This window comes from Thalassophryne amazonica, chromosome 12 (assembly GCF_902500255.1).
Source record: "Thalassophryne amazonica chromosome 12, fThaAma1.1, whole genome shotgun sequence".
Lineage (NCBI taxonomy): Eukaryota > Metazoa > Chordata > Actinopteri > Batrachoidiformes > Batrachoididae > Thalassophryne > Thalassophryne amazonica.
The window spans coordinates 37,263,781-37,284,126 of NC_047114.1; the positions used below are offsets into that span (position 1 = coordinate 37,263,781).

The following is a 20,346-nucleotide window of genomic DNA, read 5'->3' on the forward strand; positions in this document are numbered from 1 at the left end:
GATACAGCAGTGATTGGGCTCATTAGCCAAGGGGATGAGACAGCGTACAGGCGAGAAGTGGAGAACCTGACACGGTGGTGCGGAGACAACAACCTCATCCTCAACACCCAGAAGACCAAGGAGATAGTTGTTGACGTCCACAGGTCAGCCCCCACCCCCCGCCCCCCTACATCAACGGAGCTGCGGTGGAGATTGTCTCCTCCATCAGGTATCTTGGAGTCCACCTCTCCAACACTCTCACCTGGCACACCAATACCATGGCTGTCATCAAGAAAGCCCACCAACATCTCTATTTTTTGAGGAAATTGGGAAGGGCCGGACTGAACACCGAGGTCCTCAGGGCCTTCTAAAGCTGTGCAGTGGAGAGTGTCCTGTCCTGCTGCCTCCCTGTGTGGTATGGTGGCTGCACGGTGGCGGAGAAAAAAACGCTGCAGCGGGTGGTGACGTCTGCACAGAGGACCATCGGATGCAGCTTACCACCCACTGAGGACATCTACATCTCCAGATGTAGAGACAAAGCCACCTGCATCCTTGGAGACTCCACCCACCATCTGCGCACAGTCTGTTCACACCCCTTCCCTCGAAGGAGGCTGTGCAGCAAAAACGTCCAGACTGAAAAACAGCTTCTACCCGAATGCTGTCAGTCTGTTGAATACTTCAACATCCACCACCAAACTGTGAACACTGCACTACATGCACATTGTCATCTTCTTAATACTCTAACGCTGTTGCTGCTGCCAACCCTGTGCCTTGTATATATATTCTATGGCCACAGGGGTGCGCATATCGCACATTGCAAAAATTTATATTGCAAAAGTTTATACAATAGGTTAAAAAAATTGTCCCAGTTAACTACACCGAGACCTGGAGAAACTGCATTTCGTTCTGCCTGTAAAGCCCAGGTTACACATAGACGGTTTTGTCGGCGGGTAGTACGTAGACCGAAGTTTGCGGTAGTTCCGGCTGTTTTCACAGTGGAAAGGGGCGGAGCATTTCACCGACGTTTTGAGCGCCGTACTAGCCGCAAATACGCGGATAAAACGCCGCTAAATCCACTGAATAAAGCGGAGTTTTGACGCCGTAGCATCCGGCACACGTCAGGCAACGGGGGTTAATACCCAGTTCTATCCTTTACAATCGCAGGTTAAGACACGCGTGAGAACGGCGGTGTTCTGCTGCCACCGATAATGCCCTGTGTACCGCTGGATTTATCCAGGCAAATCCTGCGTTACTCCAGGAAATTTTGCATATAGGCACCGCCCCCAGAGTATAATAGGCTGAAGCAGCTGTCAGTGCAGGGGGAGGGAGCTCATCTCTCAGCCTTTTCTTTTCTCTCCTTTTCCCCTCCTCAACATGTTGCTCCATCTCCACCACAGGGCTACCCTCTGCTTCTGAACCAGACCTCTTGGTAAGTCCTTGCCGCTGCCAGTTTTATTTTAGGAGGCATACTGGAGACCGCCGCCTATTGGCCGTTTGGAACACCGTTAACCGGGAGGTGGCATTTAGAACAGCGTACTGTCCGCTAGCACCGCCGTTTTGTCTGCCTCTGTCGCCGGTTAAAACACCTTTGAGGACGCCGATGTGGGCTCTATCGCCGTTTTACACGCCGTTGGTTAGGGATACAACGCCGGCTGCCAATTACGGCGGTGTAAACTGCGGCACTACAGGAAGGGGCGAGGTGACACGGCGATTAAAAAGTATCAAACGCTGTTGTTCGCGTTGTCTCCGTCGTCAGGCCACTTCTCCGGGAGCGCTCCCGGAATTATTCGACATGTTGAATAATTTTTTCGACAATTCCTGGTGAAGCCGGAACCAAACCACGCCCCCGTGCACCGGCGTTAACTATGGCGTTTGATCCTTAAGACGGCCCGGAGGGGGCAAAATCTCTGCCGGGACGCTTCCAGGAGAGTTTACCGTCTATGTGTAAACGGGGCTTAAGGGTCGAGTGACAATAAAAGTGAGTCTGAAAACTGTGTGACTCATTCGTGGCCTAGAAAGAGAATAAGGTACGTTGACAATGTGTACAAGGCTTTGGTAATCTCAGGTAGAATACAAGACATCCTTACTGTGGAATGTATGTTCAGCAATAACATGCGTGAGAGAGAGCTGACTGTGTATGATCAACTCTCTGGGAAAAGCAGCTGGGAACTGCGTGATGAGTGCATGATCAAGTCCTTATTAGATAAAGGAAGGATGCAATCAGCAAGGATGGGAAGGCTGCACTGCGCGCAAGACGAGAAGTGGACCAATCAAGAAAGAATACAACATCTTAGCGTAGTGACGCAATGTCTAGAATAGAAACTCAGGGAAGTATATATGGGTTCAGGAAGAGGAAGACGGGGTTCCTGATTACAGCACCTGACAGGTACCCAGACTCTGTCTGATTGCTAGGGCAAACAAAGCATGAACCAGGGACTGTGTTACTTTGGCACATTCTCTGTAATAAAGGCGACACGGTCAACTGAGAAATGAACTGAATCTTGGTCATCCTTCTTCCATCAACTATCGCACAGGGTGGTGCCTAAAAGGTAATTATGTGACATTACTGGTTGGTTGTCTCAGTATTGTTTACACTTGTGTGATAGCGTGGTGAAAAGGACCATCCCAACAGACTCTGACGACATGCTGTGCGCTCCGTCTTGGTCCAATTAAAAAAAAACAAAAACAAAAAAAAAACAAACGCTTACTCAACATTCCATAAGATGCCTGATTTGTACAAAAAAAAAAAAAAAAACACCACACACACACACACACACTAAATATGCCACCAAAATAATACACACTGCAAACACACCAAATATTTCTCAAATCTCTCAAACACCAAACTCTAATCGCTGTCTGTACACCTGAAATGTGCGCGTATGAGACAGAGGGGGAGAGAGAGAGGGAGAGAGATAGCACTGTCTCTCTCTCTTTGCCTTTTTTTTCCAAAACCCTGCTGTTTCTGATCACCTCACGCACACACATGCACTGTGTACATGGATCAGACACACACACACACACACACACACACACACACACACACACACACACACACACACACACACACACACACACACACACACACAGTTAGTCTCCACTTGTTAAATGAGCACCACCTTCCAGACCACTTGAACGTGCACAGTTTAAACAACCAGTAATTACCTCTCTGTCCATCATCTCAGACCATCATTTTCCTGACAGTTCATCTGTAATTATTCACCTTCTCTCCAGCTGATCACACTGGGTTTTCTGTTTTCATACAGTAGTGTTCAGAATAATAGTAGTGCTATGTGACTAAAAAGATTAATCCAGGTTTTCGGTATATTTCTTATTGTTACATGGGAAACAAGGTACCAAGAGATTCAGTAGATTCTCACAAATCCAACAAGACCAAGCATTCATGATTTGTACACTCTTAAGGCTATGAAATTGGGCTACTAGTAAAAAAAAAAAAAAAAAAAGTAGAAAAGGGGGTGTTCACAATAATAGTAGTGTGGCATTCAGTCAGTGAGTTCGTCAATTTTGTGGAACAAACAGGTGTGAATCAGGTGTCCCCTATTTAAGGATGAAGCCAGCACCTGTTGAACATGCTTTTCTCTTTGAAAGCCTGATGAAAATGGGACGTTCAAGACATTGTTCAGAAGAACAGCGTAGGTTGATTAAAAAGTTGATTGGAGAGGGGAAAACATATGCAGGTGCAAAAAATTATAGGCTGTTCATCTACAATGATCTCCAATACTTTAAAAAGGACAAAAAAAAACAAACAAGAGACGCGTGGAAGAAAACAGAAAACAACCATCAAAATGGATAGAAGATTAACCAGAATGGCAAAGGCTCACCCATTGATCAGCTCCAGGATGATCAAAGACAGTCTGGAGTTACCTGTAAGTGCTGTGACAGTTAGAAGACGCTTGTGTGAAGCTAATTTATTTGCAAGAATCCCATGCAAAGTCCCTCTGTTAAATAAAAGATGTGCAGAAGAGGTTACAATTTGCCAAAGAACACATCAACTGGCCTAAAGAGAAATGGAGAAATATTTTGTGGACTGATGAGAGTAAAATTGTTCTTTTTGGGTCCAAAGGCCACAGACAGTTTGTGAGACGACCCCCAAACTCTGAATTCAAGCCACAGTTCACAGTGAAGACAGTGAAGCATGGTGGTGCAAGCATCATGATATGTGGTATGTTTCTCCTACTATGGTGTTGGGTCTATATATCACATACCAGGTATCATGGATCAGTTTGGATATGTCAAAATACTTGAAAAGGTCATGTTGCCTTATGCTGAAGAGGACATGCCCTTGAAATGGGTGTTTCAACAAGACAATGACCCCAAGCACACTAGTAAACGAGCAAAATCTTGGTTCCAAACCAACAAAATTAATGCCTCGCAGATGTGAAGAAAGCATGAAAAACTGTGGTTATACCACTAAATACTAGTTTAGTGATTCACAGGATTGCTAAAAAAGCAGTTTGAACATAATAGTTTTGAGTTTGTAGCATCAACAGCAGATGCTACTATTATTGTGAACACCCCCTTTTCTACTTTTTTACTAATAGCCCAATTTCATAGCCTTAAGAGTGTGCATATCATGAATGCTTGGTCTTGTTGGATTTGTGAGAATCTACTGAATCTACTGGTACCTTGTTTCCCATGTAACAATAAGAAATATACTCAAAACCTGGATTAATCTTTTTAGTCACATAGCACTACTATTATTCTGAACACTACTGTATGTCACCTCTGTGGATCAAAGCTGTTCACACTCGAATGTCCACTGCTGCTGGAACGTTTTTCCACACTTGATGCTCAAAGTCCCACTTCTGTAAACTGTTGCATGGTTTGCACAAATGGAGGCACAGTTCGCTCTGAGAGCTCACAGCAGACGACACAAAATAATATTTTATGTCGTGTCGGCCGTCAGCAGCTCCACGGAAACAAACGAGGCTGATCGCACTCCTGCAAAGCCCCCCCGCTGTGAACAAATACGCAGTGATCAAGGATCACTTCCTCAAAACTTCTGAACTGTCGCTGAAAGCGTCAGCAGGCTTTTCTCTCTGTACAGGCTGGAGGACAGCAAGCCCTTCAGAGTTAATGGACAGAATGCTGCAGCTCCAGCCAGACTTTTTGTGCAGCAACTGTCTCCTCATGTGCGCACAGGGCTGGAACAACACCACGATCACTGCCGTGCGCTGGTAATTCTTCTTGGTCAGCCAGCACCACGGTATCACCACGGCAGCACTCACCACATCAGGTGCAGAAGCCCCAAACCACACACCAGCACTGCCGCAGAGGAGGTGCATCTCTCCTCCCCTGCAGTGCTCACAAACTGGCTTCTGTACTGTGTGAAAACATTCAGCTGGTCAAACGAAGTCAAACTAAACGCTGACATTACAAGAACTAAGCAAATGGTAAGAAACCGTCAAGAACTACAGCAAAACGAAATACGGAAGAATTGAGGTTTTCAGTGGTATTCATTCAAATTTTTCAAGTTTAAAAATCCTGATGAAGCGTCAGCTGCAGGAACGAAGCTGCGGGAAGGTTAAATGATGCCAACGGATGTCAAGATTTCTTGTTTCGTTTGGGCTTTGCCCTTTGTTAAGTGCCATGTGATCGGGCCTTAAAGCATAGAGAGTGACAGAGCCCTCTGTTCTCATGGTGATGAATTTCCATGAACACCAAGAACATGAAATAATATATGTGAAATATAGGGGGATGGCTTGAGACCAGAGGATCCTTGGTTCAAATGTCAGCCTGACTGGAAAATCACTAAGGGCCCTTGGGCAAGGTCTTTAATCCCCTAGTTGCTCCCGGTGTGTAATGAGCCCCTTGTATGGCAGCACTCTGACATCGGGGTGAATGTGAGGCATTATTGTAAAGCACTTTGAGTGTCTGATACAGATGGAAAAGGGCTATATAAATGCAGTCCATTTATGTAGAAACTTTGAATTTCAATAGTCAAACATACATTTAAGCTCAATAAAAAGTTGATTGTTTCAGTTTCACAGCTATGCTGATGTTTATCACGTGACCATCTTACCTTCTGGGTCACTTCCGGACATTGCTTTGATCTCGCCACAACCCACCAGAGATGCCACAAGCAACAAAATAGTTCTCTAATCCACAGGCTTAATTTCCTCACGATTCACGCGAACAGAGTCAGCTGATGGTGTTTGTGAACTTTCTCTGCAGAAACGGTGCCTTAAACCTTTGCGTGACATCAAATATTCCACCAATAATGGCACATTATTTTTTTGAGTGACAGTTAACCAGACCAATGATGTGCGAGTCATCCATTGCTTACACAGGAAAGCAATGGAGACAAGAGAAATCACTCTAAGTGACAGCAAACTGACGAATTTCAATAAAGGTAAGCAAAATTATCTGAGAAAAGAGAGTGAACATCCTAAACTTGAAAAATCGACATAAGGGCACTGAGAATGTAACAACCTGGCGCTGCGCCACGTTTCCCTGACCACTGTATCAAAAACAAAAATAAAAAAAATAAAATAAGTGAAAGTAAAAACTATAGGAAAATGTAAAAAACTTTATTAACTCTGGGTACTAAATCATTCTTAAACTGGATTTCCTGGGTTTGTAAGTGAGCTTTGGTGGATGTAATTCCCATAAATGACCTGCTACACACTATGTGCACAGATGCATTCTCTCACCAGAAAACCTCCCATTTTTGTCAACTACTGAGTCCCCCGTCTAAATACAATACACCATATTCAAAGACCCAAACACAACTCTTTCAGGGAAGGAGAGACAGGTTCAGGTAACTTTATTTGTACCCGTAGGTAGATTTGGCTTGCAGCAAACAGAAAACAGAAAAAAGGCGTCCATGTTAGTCAAATCAATCAATCAATTTTTTTATATAGCGCCAAATCACAACAAACAGTTGCACCAAGGCGCTTTATATTGTAAGGCAAGGCCATACAATAATTATGTAAAACCCCAACGGTGAAAACGACCCCCTGTGAGCAAGCACTTGGCTACAGTGGGAAGGAAAAAAGAACACTAAAAAGACTAACAAAGAACATACACAAAACAAATTAACAAACACCACCAAGGACTCACAAACTTAAAACCACTAAAAAGATGGTCATCTTAAAACTAGTGTGCAAAGGGCAAATAAATAAATAAGTATATAAATATCTAAATATAACCATTTGCAAACCTACTAAGATTTGTTCAGTTGCACAATGGTATTTATAAGTTTTCACAATTCCAACTGGTTGACCATTCATTGTTGTGTTGCCAGGTGTGCTACCATTCTTCCTAAAATCAATGACCATATCTTTAGTTTTAGATATATTAATCTGAAGATATGAGTCCTCACACCATTTAACAAAATGGTCAACTACAGGACCGTGGCTGCTCTCGTTATCCCGCAGCAGACTGACAATCACTGTATCATCCGCGTATTTTAAAATAAACCTGTTTTTAAAAGTGCTCTGACACAACAGAGGTGAGAGCACACACCCTTGTGGCGAGCCAGTAGAAGAACACACTGTGTTTGATAAAATCCCGTTCACTCTAACTTTCTGTGTTCTGTTTGTTAAAAAGTCTAAAATCCAACCCACGAGATTATTACTTAATTTAAAATGTTCTAAAAGCATTTAGGTTAAAATACAGGGTTGAATTGTATTAAAAGCTGAAGAGAAGTCAACAAATAAAAGCCGGGCATGACACCCGCTGCCCTCCAAATGCCTGAGAAGCAGATTAAGCAAAGTGAGTGTGGCGTCCTCCACTCCTCTATTAGGCCTGTAAGCAAATTGTAACGGATCGAGTGCATGCATAGTATTTTTTAGCATTACCGACCGTACCAATTTCTCAAAAATCTTCATTAAAATTGATGTTAGAGCAACAGGCCTAAAATCATTCAAGGATGTAGGATTACTAGATTTAGGAACTGGGACCACAACAGCATCTTTCCACACTTTGGGGACATGCTGTGTTTCCAAGGACCGGTTAAAAATATAATAAAAAACTGGACTCAGCTCTTTTGCACAAGATTTAAGTAAATGGCCACAGATATTATCTGGACCATGACTCTTATTTACCTTTGTGCTAAGAAAAGCTTTTTCTATATCCCATTGGTGAAGGGAGAAGTGTTGAGAGTCACGGAGCCTGAGACCAAGTTCCTGAGTTTCCTTACTAAAATCAGATATGTTAAAACGATAAAAAAACAATTAAGAGCATTAGCTAGTTCAATATCTGAGTTGAAGCCATTTAAAGTAATATTTGTGCTGCTTTCCATATTTTGGAGGCCTGCAATGGCCTTCATACTAGACCAAGCTGACCCAAGATTATGAGCAGCCATCCTCTTCTCCAACTCAGACTTATAGGTCTGTTTTGCTTTAAGAATCTCTATTTTAAGCTCTTTGGTAACTAAAAGAAGGTCCGAGTCTACTCCCTTTTTGAAGACCTCCTTCTTTTTCTTTATACAAGATTTCACTGATTTAGTGACCCATGGTCTATTATTAGGATAAATTTTAACTTTCTTACAGGGAACAATCATGTCTCTACAAAAAGTGACATAAGAACATATAACATCAGTGAGTTCATCCAGGTTATCAGAGGACTGCTTAAACATGTCCCAGTCAGTACAGTCAAAACATTCCTGCAAACAAAGCTCAGAATCAGCAGTCCAAACTTTAACCTCCTTGGTTTGTACTTTTCCCCTCTTTAAAACAGTCTTGTAGGTTGGCAGAAGATGCACACAATTATGATCTGCAAAACCCAACGGAGGAAGAGGGAGTGATTTAAAAGCGTCTTTAATTGACCCATAACATAAATCCAAAGTCTTGCCACGCCTGGTTGGGCAGGTAACATATTGATAGAAGTTTGTTAGGGTTTTTTCCAAGGAGACCTGATTAAAATCTCCCAAAATAAAATATGGGGCATCAGGTGAGATGGACTGCAATTTTTGAACAACATTAAAAACTACTAGAAGCACAGGCAGCATTTGCCTTTGGGTGAATGTATAGTACTGTTATAAAAAGTTGTGGGAATTCACGAGGCAGATAAAAAGGACGCAATGACACAGATAAAAGACGACAATGTAACTGGATAATGTCATCTACCTACACATCCAAAACACAAACCTGTGCTTAATTAATAGAGGGAATACAACATCTTTGTGCCCTGCACCTTACTTTGTGCTCAGATAACTCATCCATTTTCTTTACCCACTTACTTCAATTAAGATTCAGCAGGAGGCTGAAGTCTATCTCAGCAGTCACAGGACATGAGGCGGGGTACATCCTGGACAGGACGCCAGTCTATCACAAGGACACATACAGGCAAACAAACACATTCACACCCGCACACACAACTAATGACAATTTAAATGTTCCAGTTCATCTAACATGCCTGTCTTTTGGATGCGGGAGGAAGCCGGAGCACCCGGAGAGAACCCACGCAAGCATGGGGAGAACATTCACACACCAAGCCCACAGAGGGGATACAATCCCAAACCCTTCTTGCTGTAAGCCAAGAGTACTAACCACTAAGCCAAATTACCATTATTAATAAAATGTAATGAGTGCCTGAAATTTTACTTTCATACAAATATGTCAATATTTAGATTAATTAAAATAAATATTATCAGGTCATTAAATTTCTTCAAATTAGACTTCTGCACATAAATGGGTTGTTGTGAATGATATTACATACAGTATTCATTTAAATTGAGAAGAATAAATTCTGAGGTTTTTGTGAATCTTTAAACTCCTCGTTTATACTATGTAAAAAAAAAACAGTTCATAATATGGAATTCATACACCGTCCTCAACAATTTCATTCACCTTACATGGATGTATACAAAGTACCAACCTGCCAAAGTATTGGCCAGTCCTGCATAGTACTCTATACAGAGTCTGGCAGAATCGACATCCAGTCGGGCCTCTGTGATGGACTTCCCATTGTTGACCACCTCCATTTCAGCTATCTCCTCTCTCCTCCTCTACATGTGACAACAAATGCAAATTTACAACAAAATCAGACATTTTTTGTTTTTATATTTAAGACCATCTACAAAAAAAAAAAACATTCTCTGTACCATTTTAAATAGTTTCAAGGATACAAATAGAGAGAGCATTAACACCTTGATAATTTGGGCAGCCTCGATCATGATCCTTGCCCTCTCCATCCCAGACATTTGGCTCCAATGCCCAAAGGCCACCTTGGCAGCGTTCACAGCCTGGTCGACTTCCGTAGCACCACATGGATGCAAATGGCACAAAATTCGCCCTGCAAAGTGAAACATTTGAAGGTCATAACAATAAATCACACATTTTAAATATAAACAACAGGTCACACTGTTTTATCTGTTGCTAGAATGTCTTCCTTTACATTATTCATTTAGTGCAGAATCAATGTGACTGACCCCTAATGGGAATATCAGGACCACTTGTGTGTCTGTCTCCATCAGACTGTCCAGAGCAGCATCAGCTCAGTGGATTCTTTTGAGATGTTAGTATCTATCCCCGCCACGAAGCCATCACAATGTAACCATTTTAAAAGTTCAGACACTGCCAACTTATGGCTCAAAAATGTTCCAATTTCAGTGTTTTCGCTTGAATTTTTTTCAGGCCCAGTGGTACTCACCCTTTACAATACCTTAAAAAAAAAAAAATCCCCTTTTAAGGTACTTTCTTAGTATAATGCCTGTGTATTGCACATCAAAATGTTCAGAACAAGCTCAGCTTTCCAAATGTGAGACATATATTTGCTGAAAACACTGTAAAGCTATGATCTATTAATAGAAATATGAAAAGTTGACCAAAATACAGGAGAGCATCATTAGGACACTAAGAGTTAAGAATCACAGAGTTTTATACCTTTTTTTTCTCCTTTCCAAGTTACACACTGACTTTATCACAGCCACGTCTGGTGTGAAACAAGTTATTGAAAAGTTTGTTAATAGCACCAATGGTGAGAGAGCATTTCATGAAAATAAAAATGTGTGCACACATGGAGGTGGAGATTAAGTCCTCCAACTAATCCCCAACTTTTTTTTATTATTACTCTTTACCAGTCAGAATTTGTGGAGTAGATCTCAGATTATTGTGCCTGACACATTCTCAAGCTCTGACTGCACTGATTTGGACTACAGTGGGAGTTTTTAATGTCACACTGCAGTCAGCTCACTGTCGTTAACATTAAAAAACAATAATCAGACGATCAGCGTGTTGTCAAATCACTATAAAATAACATTTACTCCAGAGAACGCCATAATCAGAGGGACGCACTGAAATGATTATTCACTTAAAAAATACTGGTTATTTGGTTTTATTTTTTGTTGGTGTTATTAACAAAATATTTCTGGCCCAGCGGGGTTTCTGTTAGCCTGGCAGCCTGCTAGACTTATAATACTGTAGCGGAAACACTGAATTATATATTGTTTTGTTGTGGAGATTTACTACTGGATCATCAACAACGGAATCCTACCTACCTACCACTTGAACTTTGTTGTTGTCTTTACAACGAACATATAAATATGTTATTACAGCTGCTGGCTGCAGATGAGCAACAAATGTCCAAAACTCTGCCACACCTTGACAATTTCGCCAGCGTATGTCAAGCGTCTTAAAAACACTGGCATACGCTGGGGTATGTCTAATACGTTATGGGTAAGTTTTGTATAAGTTAAGAGCATGTTGAAGCACGCCGATATATGTTGTAAATATGTCAAGGTGGTCAAAAAATTTTGGGCATAGACAAAATTTCAATGAATGCCAGTGTATGGCTCATACGTTCCACATACACGGGACATAAGTTCTAGGTACGTTATGCACACGCCCACACGTTACTTGTAAGTGACTCATAAGTTCAAATATAGTGAGATAATGTTTAGCGTACCGAAAACTTATTTATAACCTATGGTTAACGTGCTGTAAACCTATGTGTAACTTATTTGACGTGTTCCAGACGATCATAGAACTTACTGAACATGTCAGCTACGTGTAATGAAGCATTGCCAGCAATGGCATTAAAAAAAAGGGTTTGGCAGGAGGAACCTGTCAGTACTCTTCAGCCTCCATGGTGAACAGATATGCAGGATCCAGCAAGGCAAAGAGAATACCTAATAGGTGTCCTTCAACATCAGCATGATCTGATGGATTTGACACTGCACCAGCTACCTGCCAACAGAGCCAGGAGAAGAGATGAACAAAGCAGAAGGACTTGGGTACGCCCACGTCCACGACCAGGAGAGTTCTTGCAAGCAGAAGTTTATTTCGGCATGACTACGATGTTGATCCTTCAGGCACCTTGATACTTGCAGGAATTTGATCCCCACACTGCTGCCTAATTCGTTATGTCAATGCATCTTGCTTTGTCCTGCTGGACACCACGCTTTGTCCTGCTTGACGCCACGCTACATAAAATAATAATTTCGTAACCAATGACACATTTGCTCTCAGAACTTGGCTAATGAAACCATTCTCTCATCGCTCCCAGAATCACAGAGAAATTACCTACAGCTGCAGGTTGTTTCTTGCATGTCATGCAATGGAAAACACATTTGGAATCTTGTCTCAAAGGTAATTATTTATAATATATATTGTAATGGATTAATAAAACAGTTGCATTTTTATTCCTTCTCATGAATTAGATAATGTATTAGTAAAGTTATGTTTATCTCGTCATAATCGTTCAGATGCGCTGCATGCACTGACACTCAGTGTTTTTGAATAGGTTGTGCTATGTTCATGACTAGTTCACAAAATTTATGCATGCCAGAAGTTTTTAACATTTCAAAATTTTCAATTCAATTTTCAAGGTATTTTCATTCATATAGCGCCAAATCACAACAAAATTGCATCAAGGTGTCAGGGTGCATCCTGGGTCGGGGCGATGTTATGGGTTTGTACCCTATTGCCGTCTGCCTCCCCTGATTTGATCCTCTTGGTTGCCATTTTGATCATTTTATATTATGTTTTCTCTGGTTGTGTTTATTATGTATCTTTGACGTTTCATTATCTTGTTGTATTCTTTTTGTTTTTGGTATTGTTCCTGTGATCATTTGTTCAAATCATTCCATTGTTTTGCTGTAGGTTCTGGTTTTGTTTCTGTTCTTTCTTTATTTTCTGTGATGGTTATTAGTTATTTTTCAGCCATGTTCTGTTCTACTTTGGGTCATAATCGGTTCTATCTTATTTCCCGTGTTTGTGATGTCATATTCAGATTTGGTTCAAGTTGTGTTTATACTCTTATTATACTTGTGCCATTTTTAGGTCTGTCACTTTTTAGGTTTGCCCTTTACTTTGTTCACATTTCCTTTTGTTGGTCTGTGGGCACATTATACTTTCACCACTGGTTTTCATTCACTGACTCCTTTTGCTTTTGATCTGCTTCGTTTTCACTCACACTTTCTCTCTCGCTTCTCAACCCGTCTCTTTGTTTCACCAGACCACACCTCCTTCCAGAACCCTTGATCGCACATGCACCTTGTTACATCACCTGTTATTTAAGCTCTCACTTCCCTCACTGCGGTGCCAGCTTGTATTCTTTGTATCTTCGTTCCAGCCCTGATCTTGTCTTGTTTGCCTCAGTGTTTTTTGACCTCGTTCTGTTTATCTGGATTTTGCCTTCTGCCTTTGCCTCCGATATTGTATCTCTCTGTACCTTTGACCTCAGTCTGTTCCTGACCACGTATTTTTGCTTTGCCCTCATCTGTACCTTTGCTATGCTGCCTGCCTTTCTGTGTACGGGACCCAGGACTGTTTGTGAGATAAAGTTCATTATTACATCTTACGTATCGTCTGAGAGGTTGCACTTGTGTCCACCCACCGTCTGTGCCACATGACCATGTATCCTGACACAAGGAGCTTCAAACAAGTAAAGGTCTAACCTTTCCATCCCCCAGAGCAAGCACACAGGCAACAGTGGTAAGGAAAAACTCCCTATGATGATTTGAGGAAGAAACCTCAAGCAGACCACACTCAAAGGGGTGACCCTCTGCTTGGGCCATGCTACTGACACAATTAACCCTCTCAAAGCCCGGGCCGGTACGTAGGATTTAAGTAGGGAGGTGCCAGTCCGTGAACAATTTTATAGGTTAGTAGCAGAACCTTAAAATCTGACCTCACAGGGACAAGAAGCCAGTGAAGAGGCGCTAAAATGGGTGTAATGTGGTCAAACTTTCTGCTTCCTGTCAAAACTCTGGCAGCAGCATTTTTAACCAATTGGAGACCCCTAATGCTGGACTGCAGTGAACCAGAAAATAGAACATTGCAGTATATAAAGGGAGAAAAACAGGGGGCCTAAGACAGACCCCTGTGGAACCCCAAATTTCATGTCACTAAGATCAGAGGTAGTGTTATTGCACAAAACACAGTGAGAACGACTGGACAGGTATGATGTCAACCATGCAAGTGCATTCCCAGTAATCCCAAAACGATTCTCCGGCCTATCAAGTAGAATATGATGATCCACTGTATCAAATGCAGCACTAAGATCTAACAGCACCAGAACCGTAGTGGTGTCCGAATCCATTGCAAGCAGAAGATCATTCACCACTTTAGTGAGAGCTCCGTCTCTGTGGAATGATACTTTCTAAAAATAGACTGCAGTGGCTCAAAAAGATTTTTCTCAGTAAGGTGGTCCACGAGCTGTCATGAAACCACTCTGGCCCCAGGAATACATTTAACATCAGCTGGCGTCTGTAACCTGACTTTGTGGGTGATAGAATCCCCTATCACTAAAGCCCGGCGTTTCGGCCTTGAGATAGGAGTGGAAGTCATCTGTGGGCTCAAAGAACTCACATCAGGCATATCCAAGGGAGAAAACCAGTTCACAGTGGCGAGTGTGATCGGGGTACCGCAACCGGGCACCAAGCCCTACGTGACTTCCTCCACCTAACCACAGTCCCAAAGCAGTCATCCACAGCCAGCGATTCTAGGCTCATGCTAATGAACATGCTAGCCGGCCCAACACCAACCTCGTCTGGAGTGCCCGTAACATCTAACTCCACTGAGTTAAGAAGCTGTTACGCACACGGCTCTCAAAAATAGCCACTCTATTTGCCAGCATCACAGGATTTATGTAAAGTGTAAAGTAGTGAATTTTCATTTCAAAACTGTTTAAGCACAGTTTATGATGGGTTTACTCACTGGCACACCAGACTGCGTGTCAGTGCAGAGATAAAATTCATGCAAGTATCGATTTGTAGTGCAATTTCCATGTGCTCGTCAGTGATATGCTGTCACACGCTTTGGTTAAGGTGAACTATTGTTAGGTGTAAATGTGTATGCCAGGAACACAATACGAAGTCATTGGTGTAAATTCACTGAAACATTATATATAAATTACGAATATGACATGTATACATCCAACTGGTTATGAATACGTTATGTATGCATCCAACAGTGGTGTTGGTTGGGGGGGGTATTGGTATATGTCAGTATTTTTAATATGATCTGCATACACTGGCTAAATTGTCAAGGTGTGACAGGGAGTGTATTTCTAGTTGTAATCTCAAGTCAGTGACAATGTTACAGTGAGGCAAAAAAGTATTTGATCTTTTTCCCACCTAAAAAGAATGGAGAGGTCTGTAATTTTTTATCATAGGTACACTTCAACTGTGAGAGACAGAATCTAAAAAAATAAAAAATAAATCCGAAAATCACATTGTATGATTTTTAAATAATTAATATACATTTTATTGAATGAAATAAGTATTTGATCCAATTGAAAAACCTTAATATTTGGTACAGAAACCTTTGTTTGCAGTTCCAGAGGTCAGATGTTTCCTGTAGTTCTAGACCAAGTTTGCACACTGCAGCAGAGATTTTGGTCAACACCTCCATACAGATCATGTCCATATCTTTCAGGGTTGGAGTTTCAGCTCCCTCCAAAGATTTTCTATTGAGTTCAGGTCTGGAGACTGGCAAGGCCACTCAAGGGCCTTGAAATGCTTCTTATGGAGCCGCTCCTTGGTTGCCCTAGCTGTGTGTTTCGGGTCATTGTCCTGCTGGAAGACCCAGCCACGACCCATCTTCAATGCTCTTAGTGAAGGAAGGAGGTTGTTTGCCAAAATCTCGCAATACATGACCCCATGCATCCTCTCTTCAAAAGTCATCCTGTCCCCTTTTCAGAAAAGCACCCCCAAAAATGATGTTTCCACCCCTATGCTTCATGGTTGGGACGGTGTTCTTGGGGTTCTTATCCTCCAAACACGGCGAGTGGAGTTGATACCAAAAAGCTCTATTTACATCTCATCTGACCACATGACCTCCTCTCGTGCCTCCACTGGATCATCCAGATGGTCACTGGTGAGCTTCAAATGGGCCTGGACATGTGCTGGCTTGAGCAGGGGGACCTTGCTGCCCTGCAGGATTTTAAACCATGACGGCATTGTGTGTTACTAATGTAATCTTTGTGACTGTGGTCCCAGCTCTCTTCAGGTCATTGACAAGGTCTTCCTGTTTAGTTCTGGGTTTTCCCAGAATCATCCTTACCCCACAAGGCAGGATCTTACATGGAGCCCCAGACCGAGGAAGATTGACAGCCATCTTGTGTTTCTTCCATTTTCTCATAATTACACCAACAGTTGTTGTCTTCTCAAAGCTGCTTGCCTGTTGTCCTGTAGCTCATCCCAGCCTTGTGCAGGTGTACAATTTTGACCCTGGTGTCCTAAAACAGCTCTTTGGTCTTGGCCATGGTGGATTGGTTGGAGTGTCACTGACTGAGTGTGTGGACAGGTGTCTTTTAAACAGGTAACGAGATTAAACAGCTGCAATTAATACAGGTAAAAAGTGCAGAATAAGAGGGCTTCCTAAAGAAAAACTAACTGGTCTGTGAGAGCCAGAATTCTTGCTGGTTGGTAGGCGATCAAACACTTATTTCATGCAATAAAATGCAAATTAATTATTTAAAAATCATACAATCTGATTTTCTGATTTTTTTTTTTTTTTTTATTCTGTCTCTCACAGTTGTCCATTCTTTGTTGGTGGGAAAACTTGCAAAATCGACAGTAGATCAAATACTTACAGTGAGGAAAATAAGTATTTGAACACCCTGCGATTTTGCAAGTTCTCCCACTTAGAAATCATGGAGGGGTCTGAAATTTTCATCTTTGGTGCATGTCCACTGTGAGAGACATAATCTAAAAAAAACAAAAAAAATCTGGAAATCACAATGTATGATTTTTTTAATAATTTATTTGTATGTTACTGCTGCAAATAAGTATTTGACCCCCTACCAACCAGCAAGAATTCTGACTCTCACAGACCTGTTAATTTTTCTTTAAGAAGCCCTCTTATTCTGCACTCTTTACCTGTATTAATTGCACCTGTTTGAACTTGTTACCTGTATAAAAGACACCTTCACACACTCAATCAATCACATTCCAACCTGTCCACCATAGCCAAGACCAAAGAGCTGTCTAAGGACACCAGGGACAAAACTGTAGACCTGCACAAGGCTGGGATGGACTACAGCTTGGTAGAAGACAATGACTGTTATGATTATTTATTAGAAAGTGGAAGAAACACAAGATGACTGTCAAAATCCCTCAGTCTGGGATTCCATGCAAGATCTCACTTTGTGGGGTAAGGATGATTCTGAGAAAGCTCAGAACTACACAGAAGAACCTGGTCAATGACTGAAGAGAGGTGGGACCACAGTCACAAAGATGACATTAGTAACATGATGCTGTCATGTTTAAAATCCTGCAGGGCAGCAAGGTCCCCCTGCTCAAGCCAGCACATGTCCAGGCCCGTATGAAGTTCACCAGTAACCATCTGGATGATCCAGAGGAGGCATGGGAGAAGGTCATGTGGTCAGATGAGACCAGAATAGAGCTTTTTGGAATCAACTACACTTACCATGTTTAGAGGATGAGAACAACCCCAAGAACACCATCCCAACCGTGAAGCATGGGGGTGGAAACATCATACTCTGGAGGTGATCTTCTGCAAAGGGGACAGGACGACTGCACCGTATTGAAGGGAGGATGGATGGGGTCATGTATTGCAAGATTTTGGCAAATAACCTCCTTCCCTCAGTAAGAGCATTGAAGATTGGTCATGGCTGGGTCTTCGAGCATGACAATGACCCCAAACACAGAGCCAGGGCAACTAAGGAGGGGCTCCATAAGAAGCATTTCAAGGTCCTGGAGTGGCCTGGCCAGTCTCTAGACCTGAACTCAATAGAAAATCTTTGGAGGGAGCTGAAATTCCAAACCTAAAAGATCTAGAGAAGATCTGTATGGAGGAGTGGACCAAAATCCCTGCTGCAATGTGTGCAAACCTGGTGAAAAACTACAAGAAACATTTGACCTCTGTAATTGCAAACAAAGGCTACTGTACCAAATATTAGCATTGATTTTCACAGGTGTTCAAATACTTATTTGCAGCAGTAACATACAAATAAATTAAAAAAAAATCATACATTGTGATTTCCGGATTTATTTATTTTTTTTTAGATTATGTCTCTCACAGTGGACATGCACACAAGATGAAAATTTCAGACCCCTCCATGATTTCTAAGTGGGAGAACTTGCAAAATCGCAGGGTGTTCAAATACTTATTTTCCTCACTGTATTTACCTCATTGTAATTATTGTAGAGATTGTACCAATGCTTGTAACTTCACTCATAAACGATTAATTACTTATTTTCTTGATTACATTTATTTTACCATTGTTTTACATTTCAAGATAAATTGTTTAAAAATGGTGAAAAATGTTGATCATTATCCAGAGGCCACGATGACACCTTAATGACCGCTTACTCCAAGATAAGAAGCAGAAATCGAAGAATTTAGATTTAAAAAAATAATAGCTGTAATTCAACAGTCAATTAATAATTGATAAATTGATTAATCGTTGCAGGTATTTCCGACTTTACAACATGTCATGAACGCAGCATTTTAACACAAACACGACTGTTGGCACACAGTGAGCTCCGAGTGCTGTTTGGTTTGGAAATATAAATCATTTAGAATATTTTTATTCATGTTGAATTTTAATACATACTGAGGAATAGTGGAATTGCTGAAAACTCATTGAGAACTCCTTGACCCTAAACAGGACCTTTTTTCCACAGTAATGTCAAAATCCAAGTGGAACAGCAAATCACATCAGATATTGTAAAATGCATATTTTTAAAATGTCCTGTGACTTGCCTGTTGCAGGTTCGTAAACGTCTTCCTGATTCACTTTGTTCTCCGTGATCTTCTTTCTCTTTCCAGCCCAGAAGTTCAGCGGGGCGGTGACGTGCACAGAGCCGGAGCAGACGCACCGAGCGGCGGCTACCAGCAGAGCGGCGGGCCGGGGGCGCACAGAGAGCCTCCGGAGCATGTTTAGCTCGGCCTGCTGCTAGAAATCAAAGTTAATAACTGTGATGTAAGCGCTCAGTACTTTAACAATATATAACACTATCATTTCAAAACAGCAGCTACTGCGTGTGAAAGACTTTACGCTGACATATCTTAACGCCCACGCAGTCCACTCAATCTGCGGGGGTGGGACAAAGAGTGACTATCAAACTATCAAAACGTAGTCGACGATTGGATGTCTTCAGTGTCAATCAAAATATGCCGACGTCGCTATTTAAGAATTAATTTTGGCATGTTCGCATATGACGATTAACCACGCTATAATATGATAACGATAATAAAATATTACGCTTTTTTAAAAACTTTGAACCAAAGGCTTCAGAAAATGTTTACCATTTTGAAACGGTACACAAAAGACAACGATGGCGACATCTAGTGGACAAATGTTTATAATCGAAACTGCAAATTCATGATTAAAAGTCAGTCAAGAATGAATCAAAACCGCAAAAGGAGAGATGTATCCTCAAGCATTTTGCTTTTGTCTTGCTCTGAGTGCATTTAAAAAAAAAACACGGAGACAAGCATTTAAAAATTGTCAATGAAACACCCGTAGGACGGCGAGGTTTTTCTTACTCCAGTGGATGTTATATTCACTGGAGTAATATATATATATATATATATGGGGGGGGGGGGGGGGGGATGTTATATTCACTGGAGTAATATATATATATATATATATGGGGGGGGGGGATGTTATATTCACTGGAGTAATATATATATATATATATGGGGGGGGATGTTATATTCACTGGAGTAATATATATATATATATATATATATATATATATATATATATATATATATATATATATATATGGGGGGGGGGATGTTATATTCACTGGAGTAATATATATATATATATATGGGGGGGGGATGTTATATTCACTGGAGTAATATATATATATATATGGGGGGGGGGGATGTTATATTCACTGGAGTAATATATATATATATATATATATGGGGGGGGGATGTTATATTCACTGGAGTAATATATATATATATATATATGGGG

The 20,346-nt window shown here is 41.4% G+C and overlaps 1 protein-coding gene across 1 annotated transcript in view; it reads right to left on the reverse strand.

Moving 5' to 3' along the window:
* Positions 1–19,433, reverse strand: part of aldh9a1b (aldehyde dehydrogenase 9 family, member A1b) — a 34,050-nt gene extending 14,617 nt beyond the window's left edge. The window contains exons 1-3 of the mRNA XM_034182791.1: positions 19,119–19,433; positions 10,094–10,239; positions 9,823–9,952 (exon numbers count right to left, since the gene is read on the reverse strand). Coding sequence (XP_034038682.1) covers positions 9,823–9,952; positions 10,094–10,239; positions 19,119–19,293 — 451 coding nt within the window. The 5' untranslated portion in view covers positions 19,294–19,433. The remainder of the gene's footprint in view (positions 1–9,822; positions 9,953–10,093; positions 10,240–19,118) is intronic.
* Positions 19,434–20,346: the final 913 nt, after the last annotated feature.